The 16,088-nt window shown below is 37.2% G+C and overlaps 1 protein-coding gene across 3 annotated transcripts in view; it reads left to right on the top strand.

The window, feature by feature from the left end:
- The window catches only part of NOX4 (NADPH oxidase 4), a 264,726-nt gene extending 262,352 nt beyond the window's left edge, over positions 1-2,374 (top strand). For 2 of the 3 annotated variants that reach the window (XM_006895246.1, XM_006895247.1), the window contains one exon: positions 2,006-2,374. In XM_006895246.1, the coding sequence (XP_006895308.1) occupies positions 2,006-2,126 (121 nt within the window). In that variant the 3' untranslated portion in view covers positions 2,127-2,374. The remainder of the gene's footprint in view (positions 1-2,005) is intronic. The other variant, XM_006895248.1, reaches the window with a different exon arrangement.
- The last annotated feature ends 13,714 nt before the right edge of the window (positions 2,375-16,088 follow it).

Below are 16,088 nucleotides of genomic sequence, written 5' to 3' on the forward strand. Positions count from 1 at the left end.
TGGCACAGGATAGAACAGCGTTTAGGGCTCTTGTACACAGGGTCACTGTGAGTCGCAAGTGACTCAATGACACATGACACAACAACAACAAGTTTTCAAAGTGAAAAATTGAAAATAAAAGCCAAGCTTTTTTTTTTTTTTACTTCCTCAGAGTATTTGGTAACCAAAAAATGGATTTGTAATCTTATTTCAGCATCAGACATTCTCAGTGAGTGGGAATGTATTATTTCTTTTGGGTCATGTTTGATATGTGTTACTGCTCTTTTTCCACCAAAGGTGTGTGTCGTTGAGCCTTTGACCAAGAGGGGAGGTCTGCTAGAGGGTGTGGTTTTAAAATCCCATGAGGCCCTCAGGCCTGCAACCCTCAGGCCAAATTTTTTAATTTTGAAATTAATATTCTTTAAATGACACAGCAATCTTTTTTTTTATTTTGTATACAGAATAACTGGAGTTACTGTGATGCTCCACATTGTTCCGTAGTCTTGTCAAATACCATAATGGTTACCCATTATGTACAATGTTTGGATGAGCTTCCAGATTTATTCATGCTGGGAAACAGGAGTGGCATCTACTTCCTAAACTAGATGCCTCTGGAAACTCTACAAACTCTCTAAACTCCATAAATGCACAGAAATGATGTTAGTTATAGAAAAGCAAAGTTTACTCTGAGCCATACTCAACTTGACAACACTTAACCACTGCTAAGTGAGACTAGTGGTGTTATATCTGGAAGAACACTTTTCCACTTTGTACATCACTCTTTGTCAAATCTGGGTTTGCTGTGATGCTGAACCTTGTGCCATTGGGGTATCAAATACCAGAATGGTTTCCCAATGTGGACAGTGTTTGGTGGAGCTCCCAGTTGTAAAACATGTTTGGAAGCAGGCGTGGCATCCACTTCGTAAACCACCATACCTCTGGAAACTCTGTAAACTTGGAGAAATTACTATAGTTATGGAAAGGCATAAGTCTTTTTGTTCATAGAGTCGCTGTGAGTCATGCTTGACTCAATGGCAATCAACAACAAGAAGTTGGTATATGAATTCCTGATCATTTTTTATCTAAACCCATTGTTGTGGCATCAACTCAGATTCATTGGAACCTCCGTTGGGTTTCAAGACTATAAATTATTCTGGAGAAGACAATCAACAAATATTTAAATATGATATGCTAGTCACTTTGTTGGATTTCTTTTGTCTATTTATTAGAGATATGCGTAATTTAATTATTAAAATGTTACATTAAAATACAAATCCAAATGCTTTGGTGTTGCATTGAAACCAACTCATAGCTGACCATCCAGTGGGTTTTTTTGAGGTTAAAAGCCACAGGGAAGGAAATTGCCTATCCTCCTCCCAAGGAGAAAGATACTGGTGGATTCGAACCACAAGAGAGGCCCTGCTCTTGGATTAGCAGCACAACCCCCTGTGAACTATGCCAACTTCTTCACATCTTTGTCATTATTTCAGTGTAAACATAAAAAAAAATCCCAAATAATATGGGCTTTTTTTGTTTTTTCAATGTGGGTATAAATTGAAAATTAATCTTCCAAACTGATAATACCTCTCCTTTCTCTTCTGTTACTTATCACTGTTAATAAAAATTCATGTGAGATCTATTAAAAATTTATGCAGAATGCCCCATAAGAGGAGAAAGGCCATGGTTCTGGTGTGAGGAGAAAGGCCATGGTTCTGGTGTGAGCCCTAAGTCGTCTGCTCTGGATTTGGTTTCTGGCTTCACTGGTGCACTCTTTTAAAAAACCCAAGGCAGGCTGTTCAGTGTCTGTATGAACAAGTGGATATGTGCGCACACATACATTCTTTATTATCCTTGGTCCTAATATGAAATATATGAACCAAAGAAAATAATTTCCTCAAAGTCACTTTCACATGGAGACAATTGGGAAGTGTGTTTTTGTCTTGCTCATGTCTTGAACCATGTTCATAAAGTGCACTTTTGCTATATTCTGCTTGTTGTCACCTAATTTTCTGTTTCCTTCTCCTAGGAAAACAGTTGGTGTCTTCTGCTGTGGCCCCAATTCTATTTCCAAGACTCTTCATAAGCTGAGTAACCAAAACAATGCATATGGGACAAAATTTGAATACAATAAAGAATCCTTCAGCTGAAAACCTTTGAAATGATTCAGGACTCTGAAAAAGAAAGGAGTGCAATTTTTAAGACTTTGAAACTCAGCTGAATCAAACAGCTATGTTGTACCAAAGAGTAGCAAGGCTTTCTTATTTATGATTATTTAAAATGGAAATGAAGAGAAAGTGGCAAGATAAGAGGTAATATTAAACATGTTTAATCTGAAAACCAAAGAAGCCCTGTAGAGTGTTTGATGTGGTGACTCACATTCCAATGTTCAAATTAAGGAAGGGATAAAAATACAACAAAACACAACCACCACCAAATCGCCAAACAATCTATTAAACACACACTATTGATCTCTCCCTGCGAAGTTGATAGCCACGACCTTCTTTCAGTTGGTGTTGGTTGAACATTTGCACGCTTGAACAAAATTAAAATTTTATTGAAACCGAGACCACATTTTTATGTTGCATATAGACAGAGTAGCTTTAATTTGGAAAAGCTGCAGGCAAATGTATTAAATGCTTCAAAATGCAATACAAGACTGTATTGATACGGGTACTTTGTGCCAGTAAGTAGCAAATTTTCTTCACTACTGATGTTAAAACCTCTACTTGATGTCTATAGGCTCTATGCTGATTGTAAATTGTGCAGATATTGCTACAGCATTGGTTTTTGTATTTGTCTTTTTTTCTCTTTCTATCTTTGCCAAAGGACATCTGCCCTTCCTTGGCATACAATTGATTATAATAGTTTACTAGATTCATTTTATCTCTCAACTTTTTTTAATCTAATATTACTCTATAGTAATTATCATTGATTTCCGTTATAAAGGGACTCCAGTCTAAGACTCATTTGTGTTTTTACCTTTTCACTATTTCAACTTCTGTTTTGTTTTAAATCACCATTTACTTTGGCACAAGTCCTCTGACTGTTTAGCATCTTAAGGTGCTTTGCTAATTTGCGCTTTTAAGAGCAGAAGGCGTCATGTTTATCATTTGGCACTGTGTCACCCTTTGCTGTATACTGGAGACAGTGAAAACCTAGTCATATTCCTAATCATGAGAAATATATTCTACTACACAAAAGGAAATACTTCATTGGTTATTCAAATATAAGTTCAATACCAAGAGGATTTTATTTCTCTGTCTGGCTCTCAATAGAGAATTATTTGATTTGAAGTCACAATGCAGGCTACATTTTGTGATTCTATCAGTTTATGCTCCCAGGCTATTATATTCTTGGCTCCAAGGACAAATCCATTTTACTGCTTTAAAAATTAAAGCATTTGTACAGCTTAGCAATTTTTGTTGTAGAGATCTATCAGTTGCTACCAAACACAGTACATTGCTGAAATCAGCAGTCTGCTTTTTCTTGCCTTCAAATTTTGCATGCTGTAACAATAACATGACAGATGCTACTGTCATTTTAGGTTTGTGTTTTGTTTTGGTTTGGTTTTGCTATGATTCACCAATAGCAGTCAAGCATGCTAAACCATCTAGGATTGAATGCCTCCAGCATGTTTGCTTGTAGATATTTGTTCCTTTGCTTGGAATTTGACTCCTCCCCCCACACCGCCTTCTGAGGAAAGAATGTGAGTCAGAAAAGGTAATGAGATATGTGCAATGTTCCTGTAGATTTGGCTCTGAAGGCATATTTCATAATAGTACATCTTGAAAGTCCTTTTTTAAATTAAAAAGAATTTTCATAAAAACATGTATTCAAAAGAACTGGTAAAAAGAATCTTTCCAATGAGTTAGTCCAGACTTGATGTGCAATACTGTGGCATAGTTTCTTATTCATCTTACTTATTTATGTGATTATCTTAATAGCCCTAATTTTAATAAAACGGTGTTAAGACTTTTCAGAAGCACAGTGATAGTGTAATACAGCTTTACTATTCTAAATGAACCTTCTTGCCTATTTTAAATGCCAATTAGATGTTCAAAATACTGTTAAAAGTTAAGTATAGGTATATGTGTGTGTGGGTGTGTATATATATATATATATATGCTTTTATAAAGAAGAATGACATTAGGACTTGCTCATGCATGTTTAAATAGCTTCTGTTTGGGAGATTATCTCACTGAGGCAAATACTTGTCATACAAGGCTTAAATAATTAATTTTTGTGGCAATAAATGTTAAAATTGGAACAGTGTTCTTGAAATCTCTATAAACTCACTTTACCTTTGCAGCAAATAAAGAAGAAAAGTTTGTTCAAAAGATTAAGCCAATCTGAGGAACATAATGTGTTTGTACAAGAATTAGCATTTGCGAGCACACTAGTGTGAACAGCCAGCCCCAGGGATGTAAGTTCCAGAGCTCTCACACTCTCTGGCTAATGGTGAGACAATAGAAAATTAGTTTTCACTCTGGAATTAAGAGTTGTTATTTGGACAAAATCAACAATTCTTAATATTTCTAGAAGGGTGCTGTTTGGGAATCTGATTAAAATTTCTGGTGTATATTGTAATATTTACATACAATTGTGGATGCCCTCATACTCAATTTTCATAAACAAGGACCAAAGTTAAGAACTAATGGGAAAAGTTATCATTCTCCATAAGTCTTTCTGTTTCCCTCCTTGGTTTGGGAAAACAATTATAAATTCTTTTAAGATTATACTAAAAGTTTAATTTTGTGTTAAATTTTTAACACAAAGGAAATTCTCCATTTAGTAAGCCCTAAAACAAAGAGTCCCATAAGACTTTAATCAGTTTTCAGTTTCTCTGTGTCTTTGGAATTACAAAAGGGAAAGATGCAATAATAAAAATCTGAGAATTGTATGTGTGTACACTCAATAGGTTTGTGTGTATGTATACATATAGACCAACATACATACCCATTTTCGGAGTTTACTTTTTTATTTAAAACTTTTTATTCAAGGTACAATTGAAATGATTGGTAGTTCTTCTTTTAGTGACTTAAAAACCCCAGTTGGATGATTGTCATAGCACAAGAGCATAAAGAAAAATGAAAATAATACCAATGTAGCCAAAATATAGCCTGAATTGATTTACTCTAAATAATCATGCCATTTATCAATCTTGAAATAAGTGTGTGTGTATATTCTTCACAGAAGGGAGTGGATTTACATTATAAAGTAATTTTAAATAGACGTGCTGGAGGCAAGCAAATGGTTGTCATCAATAGATAATGCTGATGTTAAAGAATTTTTATTATATTAAAGAGAAAGTATTATTACCAGAAACAATTCATGTGATTTTTCAGTGGTGTTTTGAGTGTCTTCCAACCTCAGTAGCTCGTCTTCCAGCACTAAATCAGACAACATTCTGGCTGCTACTCATAAGGTTTTTAGTATCCATTTTCTTTAGAAGTAGGTCACTATGCCCTTTTTCTTAGTCTGCTTTAGTCTGGCAGCACCAGTGCAACCTGCCAACTGTGGGTAACCCAGCTAGTATTTGAAAACAACAGCATAATTTCCAGCACCACCATAATATGCATAACATCACAGTATGACAAACTATAAAATGAGTGGAGGGGTAAGTAAAATACTGAGTGCTAATTCCAGACTCAGATGTAGAAACCCTCTAATCATCCTATACTCTCTTATAATTCAAAGTGTCTTAGCTCTGTGTTTTTACTTGCTAGATCTGTTTTCAGCTGTCAGTTTTCAATATGACAATTGTAATAAATGGATGTTATTGAGAATTTTGCATGGAAGACATAAGCAATAGCATTACTTCTAAGAAAGGCTAGTATTAAATGTGAACTTCAGACCCATAGATAACTTCAGGCACTTTCTAACAACCCAGGGAGAAGCTCATGCTAAAACAAATGGCCGTTGTTCTCTACTCACATGACTGTAGCTTGCTTTTTGTGCAAGAAGAGTGGTCTTTTTGTAAAGCAGTAAGGCAGGAAAGAAATCTAGCACAATGAAATTGGCATTAACTTTAACTACTATGAAAAATGAGAACAAACTATATTACTCCAAGTCTCTATCAACTGCCCCAAATTTTTTATTCAATGTATATTATTGTCAAAGGACGTAGTTGTAAAAAACCAGTAGAAGTTTTCCAGAGCAAAAGACTTGTTAAAGTTGGGGAAGGAGGAACCAAGTCCATTCGGAAAGAAAAGAAACCATATAAATAAAATAACTTTAAATGAGCAGAAAGTTAATAATGGGTTACAGTAGAGCAGCAATCTAAATGCAAAGGTTTAAACTGAGAATTTAACAACTGAGAAAGAAAAGAGTAACTTTTATGAAAAAAGCCAAGAAGGATAAAAGGATTAGAGAAAGAAAAATGCATTTATCTTTTTATAATTCAAAAGATGTTCAAATTTTAACACAAACCTGGATCTCACTCTCTAGTTCAGGAAAGTACAAGAATTAAAGTATCAAGTTTGCTTTAAAAGAGCTTTTCACTTTTCTTGTTGACATTAAAATTTTAGCAAACGCTTTCCTATTTTTCAAAATTGTTTCTGCTCTCTTTTAAGAATTAGAGCTTTGATGGACTGCTGTTTGACCTAAAAAGAGTTCTGCTGATGCGTAGTTAGGGTTCTTAACTGCAACCCAAAAGGTCAGTGGTTTGAATCCACCAGCTGCTTCAAGAAGTAGGAGGTGACAGGATTAATAGTCTTGGGAACCCTGAGGGTAGTTTTGCTCTGCCCTTTAGAATCATGAGATGTAGGAATCTCTTTGCTGGCTATGTATGCTTTTAGTTTGATCCCCCAAAGTCCCTGCCATTTATATGAGAACTGGCACTACCAAGTCCTCTAACATACATAGCAAAAAAGAAAGAAATGCTACCAAGCATTGCTTCTGCTACACACAGGATGTTAAAATTCTACCTTGGCGAAGTAATAAATCTGTAATATATCCCTGTACTTCTCCTTCTACTTGATTAACAAAAACCTTCTTAATAAATGAAGGGGCTCTTGTGTCTTATTGGCAAGAAGCTGTGCTGCAATCCCAAAGGCATGTGGTTTCAGGACACCAGTTGCTCTGCGGGAGAAGGGTGGACAGTCTCCTCCCATGCAATTAAATGCCTCTGAAAACCCACCAGAGGGTCAGCTATGGTATGGTCTGAATAAATGCAGACATGGAAAACAGACATATTTTTGGCAGATTCAGAACAGTATCTGTTCATCTTTATCAGCACATTCATTTGAACTAAATTTGAGAGGACTTCCTAATTAATCTCAGTGTTGAAAAATCCCCATGGCAGAAAATGAGGATCTTGCTTGCTTGCTGAAGAATTTACTACAGTCAACACACTGGTTTTGGACAAAGCAGGTACTTTCTGGACTTTCCCCTTCCGCTGAGCCTTGTTGTCTTGTTGTTATGTGCCATCGAGCCATCTAAAACTCATAGTGACCCTCTGTACAAATCTTGAGCCAATTTCATTTTCTCTGGCACACCTGCCCCCATTACCCCAGTCACTGAATCATAGGGACCTTCCTTTGGGGTTTCTAAGGCTATAAATATCTGTGGGAGGAGACTGTCCATCTTTCTCACAATGAGTGGCTGGTGAATTCAAGCCGCTAACCTCTCAGCCAACAATTGAACGTGCTACACCACCGAGCAGAGGATCTGGTTACTTTATTGAGACTGTGGTCTACACGTGCTAGTAAATTATGCTGGAAATCTGAAAGATTAGAAATCCATGTCTACCCTGAAGTGCTTTGCAAGAAAGAATAAACAGCAAAACTAACTAGTAATCTCAGCACTTAAAACCCTGTTGAGCAAAGATAACCCTGTTGAGCAAAGGTTTTATTTTCATACATGGGGTCAACCTGAGTTGACCATAAAATGGACAGTTAGCTACTTTGTACCAATCTTTCAAACCAAATTGAAGCCTGTGTTTAGTAATGCATTACAACTGTGTGGGCAACTTGTCTTTTGGGGAAATTATCCATGTACTTTAGTTCTTATCTGTCAGTAACAGGAAAGTACTTCAAATTCAAGCAGCAAGCAGACGGATGGCACCTTGCAAGCCATAGCTGTATCCTGGAGTTGGACCGTGACATCTCTCCTCCTCTGTTCTGAAGAACTCAATTTTAACCCTGAGCTTTTAATAGGTTTCTCGAGTATATTTTATTTTGTTTTCCCCTTAGTCCAGCTATATTCTTCTGCCCCTGGTTGTAATGCTAAATTTAATATAAATTTATTTTTTTTAGTTTCTGGGTTAACCTAGTCTCTGCTCCTGCATACCGTTCACCTCCTGAATTAACCCATGGGGAGCTACCCAGGCATTGCCCATACCTCTGTACTTGTCTCTGTGTACCCATGCTCATGTTGATAGATCATCATACAGTATATTTCATAACCTGATACTTTATAGTAGGTTAGTCTATCTCTTTTATTAGCATGAAATTGGAGCTGACATGTAGCTGACCCTCCAACAGGTTTTCAGAGGCTGTAAATCTCAGAGGAGTTTACCATTCTTTCTCCTGCAGAGCAGCTGGTAGATTTGTACTGTTTGCCTTTGAGTTGGCAGCTCAATTCATTATCCACTAGGCCACCAGAGTTTCCTGTGGTAGGTTAATAGGTAATGTTAATTTACATAAGAAGTCATATTCCAAGTATTCATACTCTTCCTAATCATTTTGAAGCAATGTAAAGTAGCTTGTCAATGACAAAGGTGTTCATCCTCTTGGACTGCCTCCCCCTGCCCCTTTTCCTCTTGAGTAATAAACATCAAAGCCAAAACATATTTTCCTTCAAAGGAAAGAGTAGAATTGTAGAACCATAGAGTTTCTGAGATTATCTATGGGAGCCGACTGACTTATCTTCCTTTTGAATTGATGATCTTTCAGTTAGCAACCTAATGCTAACGCATGGTAATACCAGAACTCATTTTAGGTCAAGAAGAGAGATTAGTAATATGATTGGAAAGCATATAACATTTCTGTTGGTCTGGATTTAGTGGTAAGTAAGGTTATCATGTGTAAAGTGTACTCTGCTTGTGTGCAGAACTAAGACTGTTATCCTTAAAGGTCTAGAAACATTGTCTCTTGCCTGATGCCTTGGAACTTGGATTTTAGAAGGATCCCCACTGTTCCAACTATAAAAGTGGTTTACTGTGCCTAAATTATGCAAATGGTATGATTTATACTTCTTCTTACTGACCCATACCTCACCCTCCAGCAGGCTTTCAGAGGAAGTTAATTACATGGGCGGAGATTATCCATCTTCCTCCCATAGAGCAGCTGGTGGATTCAAAACACATGCCTGTGGCAGTGCAGTTCCTTACCACTAAGCCCCCTAGGCTCCTTAGTAATTTATACCACAAGCTGCTTTTCTTCTGCAATTCTGAAATTATGGTGTATGCCTATACCACAGGGTACTTGTGAAAACTTTGGAGATGGAGTCTGCAATTTATTTACTGATAATATTTTACAGTTATTGTTACAACTTATCACTGGAGGCATTAAGCATAACTAATGTGACTCCACTGGAAGAGAATTTTGCTGTTTGTGCCTCATTTCCTCTGGACATGGCTCCAGACACCTTTTCCTGATTTACTTTGCATTTTTCACTCTTAAAAATCTGAGTGTGATAATGTGCTAAGTCTTGTGAGTCCTTCTGGTGAATATCATGCATGTGTGGTTTGGGGAAGCTTTGATCAATAATCTGCACACCTTACAACCTTCTTCCTTACTACTTTTCCTCGTTCCAGGGAGGCAAGAGAACTTCATAATGTATTTTCAGCTTCCACTTCAATTTCTTGGATCCTATGCAAATAACTAGTGCCACAAGACACTCTGTTTTTATCTTGTTCTTTTCTTTTGAGTTTTTGCCTTCCCTTTTCTTCTGCTAGACTAAGGTGATAAGTGACCCATATATAAAGTCAATCTTTTCTACTAGATGAAAGTTCCATTTGGGATTATGACTTAAATCTCATTCTCTATCATAGAATTCCAAATGGCAATTTAGACACAAGTGTGACTACTAATAGCATTCTTTGATCTATTTTGTTAAATATCCTTAAAGTTTTACTAAAACATTTTATGTCTCTTAATTGAGCCTGTTTTTTGGTGTACTTAAAGTACTCCAACTTGTCTCTTTTCCATTTTTTCCACAGTGGATTGTGGTGGTAGAGTTACATACTCCACAATACTGTACTTCTATCTGTTTTGCCTGTATTTAACTTTCCAATGTCAATGAATTGCATATTTAAGCCCTAATCTATCTCACTCACTGGCATTGCCATAGAGTCAGAACAGGCTGATTGTTTACCCACCAGCAGGTTTTCAGAGGCTGTAAGTCTCATGGGAGGAGACTTGCCCAACTTTCTCCTGAGGAATAGCTCATGTATTTGAACTGCATTGCAACTCCTTAAGAGTATGTCATATTCCCAGGAAAAAGAAATTGTACACCTGGCTTTGTGCAAACACAGCAGGGGAATACTACATGGTTTAAAATCAAGGGAGTGTGTCAGGGTTGTATTCTCTCGATATATATTTAATTTGTATGCTAAGCAAATGATTTGAGAAGCTGGACTCTACTAAAAGAAATGTGGCATCAGGATCAGAGGGAGACTCTTTAGTAACCTGCTTTATGTAGATGGCATAACCTTGCTAGCTGAAAGTGAAGACGATTTGAAGCACTTCTTGCAGAAGCCCAAGGAATGGAGCCTTCGAAAGGGAACAAGTAAACAAAGATTCTTACCACTGGACCGATAGGCAGCATCATGGTGGTTGGAGAGGAGACTGAAACTGTCAACACCTTCATCTTGCTTGAATCCACAATTGACACCCCTGGTACCAGCAGTGAAGAAATAAGGATGTACATTGCACTGGAAAAGTCTGTAGTTAGGGACCTCTCCAGATTATTGAGGAATAATGATGCCAGTTTGAGGACTAAGATGTGTCTAATTCAGGCAATGGTCTTTCTGATTACTTGCTGTGCATCTGAGATCTGGACAATGAATAAGGATGACAGAAGAAGAATTGACACCTTTGAGATATGCTGTTGGAGAAGAACCATTGAGCATCCCATGGATGGCCAAAAGAATAAGCAAGTATGTCCTGGAGAGGCTACAGCCAGAGTGCTCTTTGAAGGCAAGCAAGAATGATGAGGCTTCTCCTCACATAATTTTGGCATGTTGCTAGGAGGAATTTTCCTTGGAGAGGGACATAATGCTTTGAAAGGGGAGGGTCAGGGAAGGAGAGGAAGACCCTCAACCAAGTTGATTGACATGGTGACTACTGCTTGTGGGCTCTTGCATATCAGGAAGTAAAAGGATGGCACAATATAGGATAAGGTTCAGATCTCTTTTGTTTATAAGGTCGCAATGAGTCGTATTCAACTGCACCTAACAACAACTCCTAAGTGATTTTTTATTACATTGATTATCTTTGCACTTATATCTTTTTTTTTAGACTTAATGATTCAAGAAGTAATTACTTCATATTGTGTGGTTATGAATCTACTTTAGATGAATTCTCCATACTATAGAAATAATATCTTGGGAAATAATTTTTTGAGCATTACTTTTCTTGTCTATAGAATAAGAGTTGCATGAGTTCGTTATTGTAAACTATTCAATATCTAACACAAAATAACTACATTTACTTTTAAAGCTTTTTATAACTAGGCAGCGATAAATGTGAAAGTCATGAAAGCAGTATATAGTCACAGCAGGAAGAATGAAGTGAAAGCCAGATATGGGCAAAGATATCTCTCATTCACATTTTCTAATCCACATTTGAAAAAAACAAACCCATTTTAAGGCTTTATATCAGAACCAGCAATTATATAACAATGGTGTTTAGCATCATATTTAATATAAAAACTCAAGCCACTGCTGTTGAGTTTTTTCCAACCTTTGGTGACCATGGGATCACCAGTTTTCAAGGCTGTAAATATGTATGTGAGGAAACTGTCTGGTGTTTCTCTATTTTGAGGACCTTTTAGATCCAAACTATTTTAATTTAGCAGCCCAACATATAGCATTATGCAATTAGGACTCCTTATAAATATATGCCTCGTTCAAACCATTGTCTTTCCAGTTATTTTTTATGCTGCTATGAGCAGTGAATAAAGATGGTGTATGAAGAATTAATTGATGTCTTTACACTGTAATGCTGGAAAAGGGTACTGAATGTCCCATGGACTGCTAAAAGAATAAATAGTTATGTTTTGGCGAAGGTGTGGCCAGAGTGCTCCTTGGAGACAAAGGTGTTAAAGCTTTATCTCACATATTTGGGGCATGTTGCTAGGAGAGGCTGCTCACTAGAGAGAGATAACATGCTTGGGAAGGTGGAAAGACTAGGAAAGAGAGGAAGACTTTTGACCAGGTGCATTGACACAGTGACTTCAGCAATTGGCTCAAGTATGTCAGAGATTGTGAGGGTGATATAGAATAGGGCATGGTTCAGGTTGGTTGTGGGACTGCTATGAGTTGTACTCAATTCTTCAACACCTAACAATGACATAAACATGTGACCATTATAATTAGTATGGAAGGAATTGACCAACCAGAAAAATCTGAAAAAACTATGCTCGTAGACTATGAAAAAGTTGTAATTTTTCTCTTTTTATTAAACATACTATTGCTGAAAACAGAGAGTACCAGAAAAACGTCTGCGTTTCATTGACTATTCAAAGGCATTTTACTGTGTGGATAAAAACAAATTGTGGCTAACCTTGAGAAGAGTGGAGATCCCCGCGCACTTAATTGTACTCATGCAAAGCCTACACTTGGACATAATACCAAACAGTAGTTAGAAAAGAGCAGAGAAACGCTGCATGATTCAAGATCAGGAAAGGAGTGTGTCAAAGATGCATTTTATTTCCACACCTTTTCAGACTATATGCACAGATCATTCTGGAGGCTGGACTCTGAGGAGGAATGTGACATCAGAGTTGGAGGATGACCCATTAACAACCTGCATTATGCAGATGACACAACCTTGCTTGCTGAAACTGAAGACGACAAGAAGCATTTGCTGCTTAAGTTCAAGGACTGTTGACTTCAATATGGATTGAGGCTCAACATCAATAAGACAAAGATTCTCACCACTGGGCTGATTAGCAGCTTCATGATCAATGGAAAAGAAATTGAGATTGTTGATACAACTTCAGCTTTCTTATTTCCACAATCAACACTCTTGACTAGCAGTTAGGAAATCAAAAGACTAAATGACAAGATCAAAAGACTAAATGAAAGAGATAAGGAACCTCTCTAGAGTACTGAAGAGCAATGATGTCAGTCTAGAGACTAAGGTGCACCTGATCCAAGGCTTTGCAATTACTTGGTATGTATCCAAGAGTGGGACAATAACTAAGTATAATAGAAGAAAGATTGATGCCTTTGAGTTGTATTGCTGGAGCAGAATGTTGAACATACCATGGACTGCCAAGAGAACAAACAGTTCTATCTTGGAGAGACTTAAAGCTAGCTGCTCCTTGGAGGCAAGGATTTGGGGGCTTTGTCTCAAATACTTAGGGCACATGGCCAGGAGGGGCAAGTCCTTTGAGAGGGTCATCATATTTGGAAAGCTAGAAGGACTACACAGGAGAAGAAGACCCAAGATGAGATGAACTGACTCAGTGACTGGACAAATAGGTTTAGGTCTGTCAGAGATGATGAAATTGGCTCAGAATAGAGCAGGTTTCAGAGCTAGTATACATAGGGTGGCTATGAGTCGCAGGCAACTCAATGGCACATAACAACAACAATGGCCTTGTTTATGAAAGTATAGTTTAAAAAATTTCTTTGACATGATCATATTCCCATTATAATTTAATAGTTATTTATTTGGCTAATTTCCTGTCACCAACTCCAATTTTACATTTCTTTAATTCAGTGCATGGACTTACAGTCTTAATCATATTTTGTGTCCCCAGGCCTTAGTGAAATATCTTGACTATTTGCTAAATTAAATCTAATTTCATTGTGTTGTTATAGCTAAGGAGCATAACTAATAGGAAATCTTGAACTCTGTTATAAGTAATTACAATCATTATAGTTGTTCCCACGAAAAGAAAATAATATTTTAGAGTATAATTTATGATAATAATATAATAATAATTTATTAGTTAATAATTTATCAAACCCAAAATTCAAACTCATTGCAGTGGAGTCAGAACTAATACATAGCTACTGACTCATAGCCGACCCTCCAGCAAATTTCTAAATGCTGTAAATCCCACAGAAGGAGATAGCCACTTTTTCTCACATAAAGCAACAAGAATTCAAACTTCCTGCCTTTAAGGCATAACCCCTTCCTCACTAGGCAACCAGAGCTGCTGTTTTGCAACTGTTGTTGATTGCCTTTGAGTCAAGCACGACTCATAGCGACCCTGTGAACTAAAGGCCTGAAGCCCCTCTGCAACTATCAACATTTATCAAAGTTCATAGAATTTCTGGAGGCAAGTTGTTTAGGAAGTGGATGCCACTCTTGCTGCCAACTAGTAATGAGTTATTTGTCTAGCTAACACAAAGTGGTACCTGACTTCAAAACTTAAATATTACTTTTGTTCCTTCCTCTGTTACTTAAGCTTCTAAATGTGCTTAATTCTTCCATTTCTAGGTTTCTTTTCTCTTACTGACTTGTCTTAATCCCTTTCTGTTACTGGCCACCATTCTAGCTTTAGATACAATCTCAGTGCTCAATAAGGTTAATCTATTGACCACATTATTCAGTGACATTAAGTTTAAAACCACATACTTTACACAATAGAGGTTATTTTTATGTGTAATTGAAAATATTTTTCAAATTTTGAAAATACTTTTCTTAAAAATATTTGAAAATCAATAGCTCTTAACCTTTGCCACATTATATATACCATTAGAGTTGTGGTGATTTTAGTGGTAAGGATTTGCATTGACAACCCAAAAGCAGGTCGTTTGAATCTACCAGCTCCTCCACAAGAGAAAGAGAGCCTTCTCCTACCATGCAATTTAAAGCCTCTAAAAACCTGTTTCATTTAAGCAGCTTGACAGCCATTTCGCTATGTTTCCAGGGGGAAGCCTAACAAGGCTCCCTGTAAATGCAAGCATTTATCTAGATCAAAGGTGCCAAGACCAATGAGAGAGTCCAGGGGAAACTGAAGAAAAAAACCTACATGAAAGTCCTCCAGCTGTCCCAGAAAGGCGAGGAAGCCCAAAGAACAGACGCTCTACACCCACTACCACAAGTTAAACAAGACGGTGAAGGTGAACCATGCCAGCAAGGGTCAAGAAATGAGCACAGATGCCCCTGGCAGCTCTGAGAACACCCAGTGAACCATCAGAGCAGGGCCATAGGCCCCAGCCTCCAGGCCTCTGCTTGGTGAGGGGCCACCCACCTAAGCCGATCCTGGGATTTAGCTGGAGGGTGCTTTCAAACAAAACAAAACAAAACAACACAAAAATAAATTGTGGAAAACTAAACAAAAAATTAAACCCTGTTGGAGGGTCAGCTATGAGTCCATTCTGATTTAATGGCACACAACATCTACTATATATGTCATTCAAAATTCTTTGAGGAGCAAGCTAAGGTTGCACCTCAATGGAAAAGTTTAAAAAACGTTTGTTCTAGTGATATGTAGATCTTTGGGGAGCAGGAGTTTTCATTTACAGTGACATTATCAAAAGAAACAAAATCTCAGGCACATCCTTCAAACTTTGAAGAGCTGCCAGTCAACTGAATAACTAGAAAGATTAGCTTAAATATCATATTTTTCTTGAACTTTTCTTGATTCCACCTCCACATATAAGCATATACCCATGCACATACACATACACAGACAAACACACATACACACACTCAATGATATTCTTCCCCAATAGAGTGAAGTGAAATGATCCAGATGTAGAGGCAGGTTTTGATCTCAAATCCAAACTAGCAGTATGATCTTGGGCATGGTAATTAATTAGCCTTTTCTTTTTAATTAGCTTTTCTTATGTATGGCATTAGCTTCATGTTGTTGTTGTTGTTAGATGCCCTCAAGTAATTAACTTGTGAAGAGCAGATCAGAATTTGCTCTATGCTGTACCATCTACACAATGTTTGCCATGATCAAACCCATTATTACAGTCA

Source organism: Elephantulus edwardii, unplaced genomic scaffold (assembly GCF_000299155.1).
Source record: "Elephantulus edwardii isolate Elephantulus edwardi_28Jun2011 unplaced genomic scaffold, EleEdw1.0 scaffold00163, whole genome shotgun sequence".
In the NCBI taxonomy this organism is placed as follows: domain Eukaryota; kingdom Metazoa; phylum Chordata; class Mammalia; order Macroscelidea; family Macroscelididae; genus Elephantulus; species Elephantulus edwardii.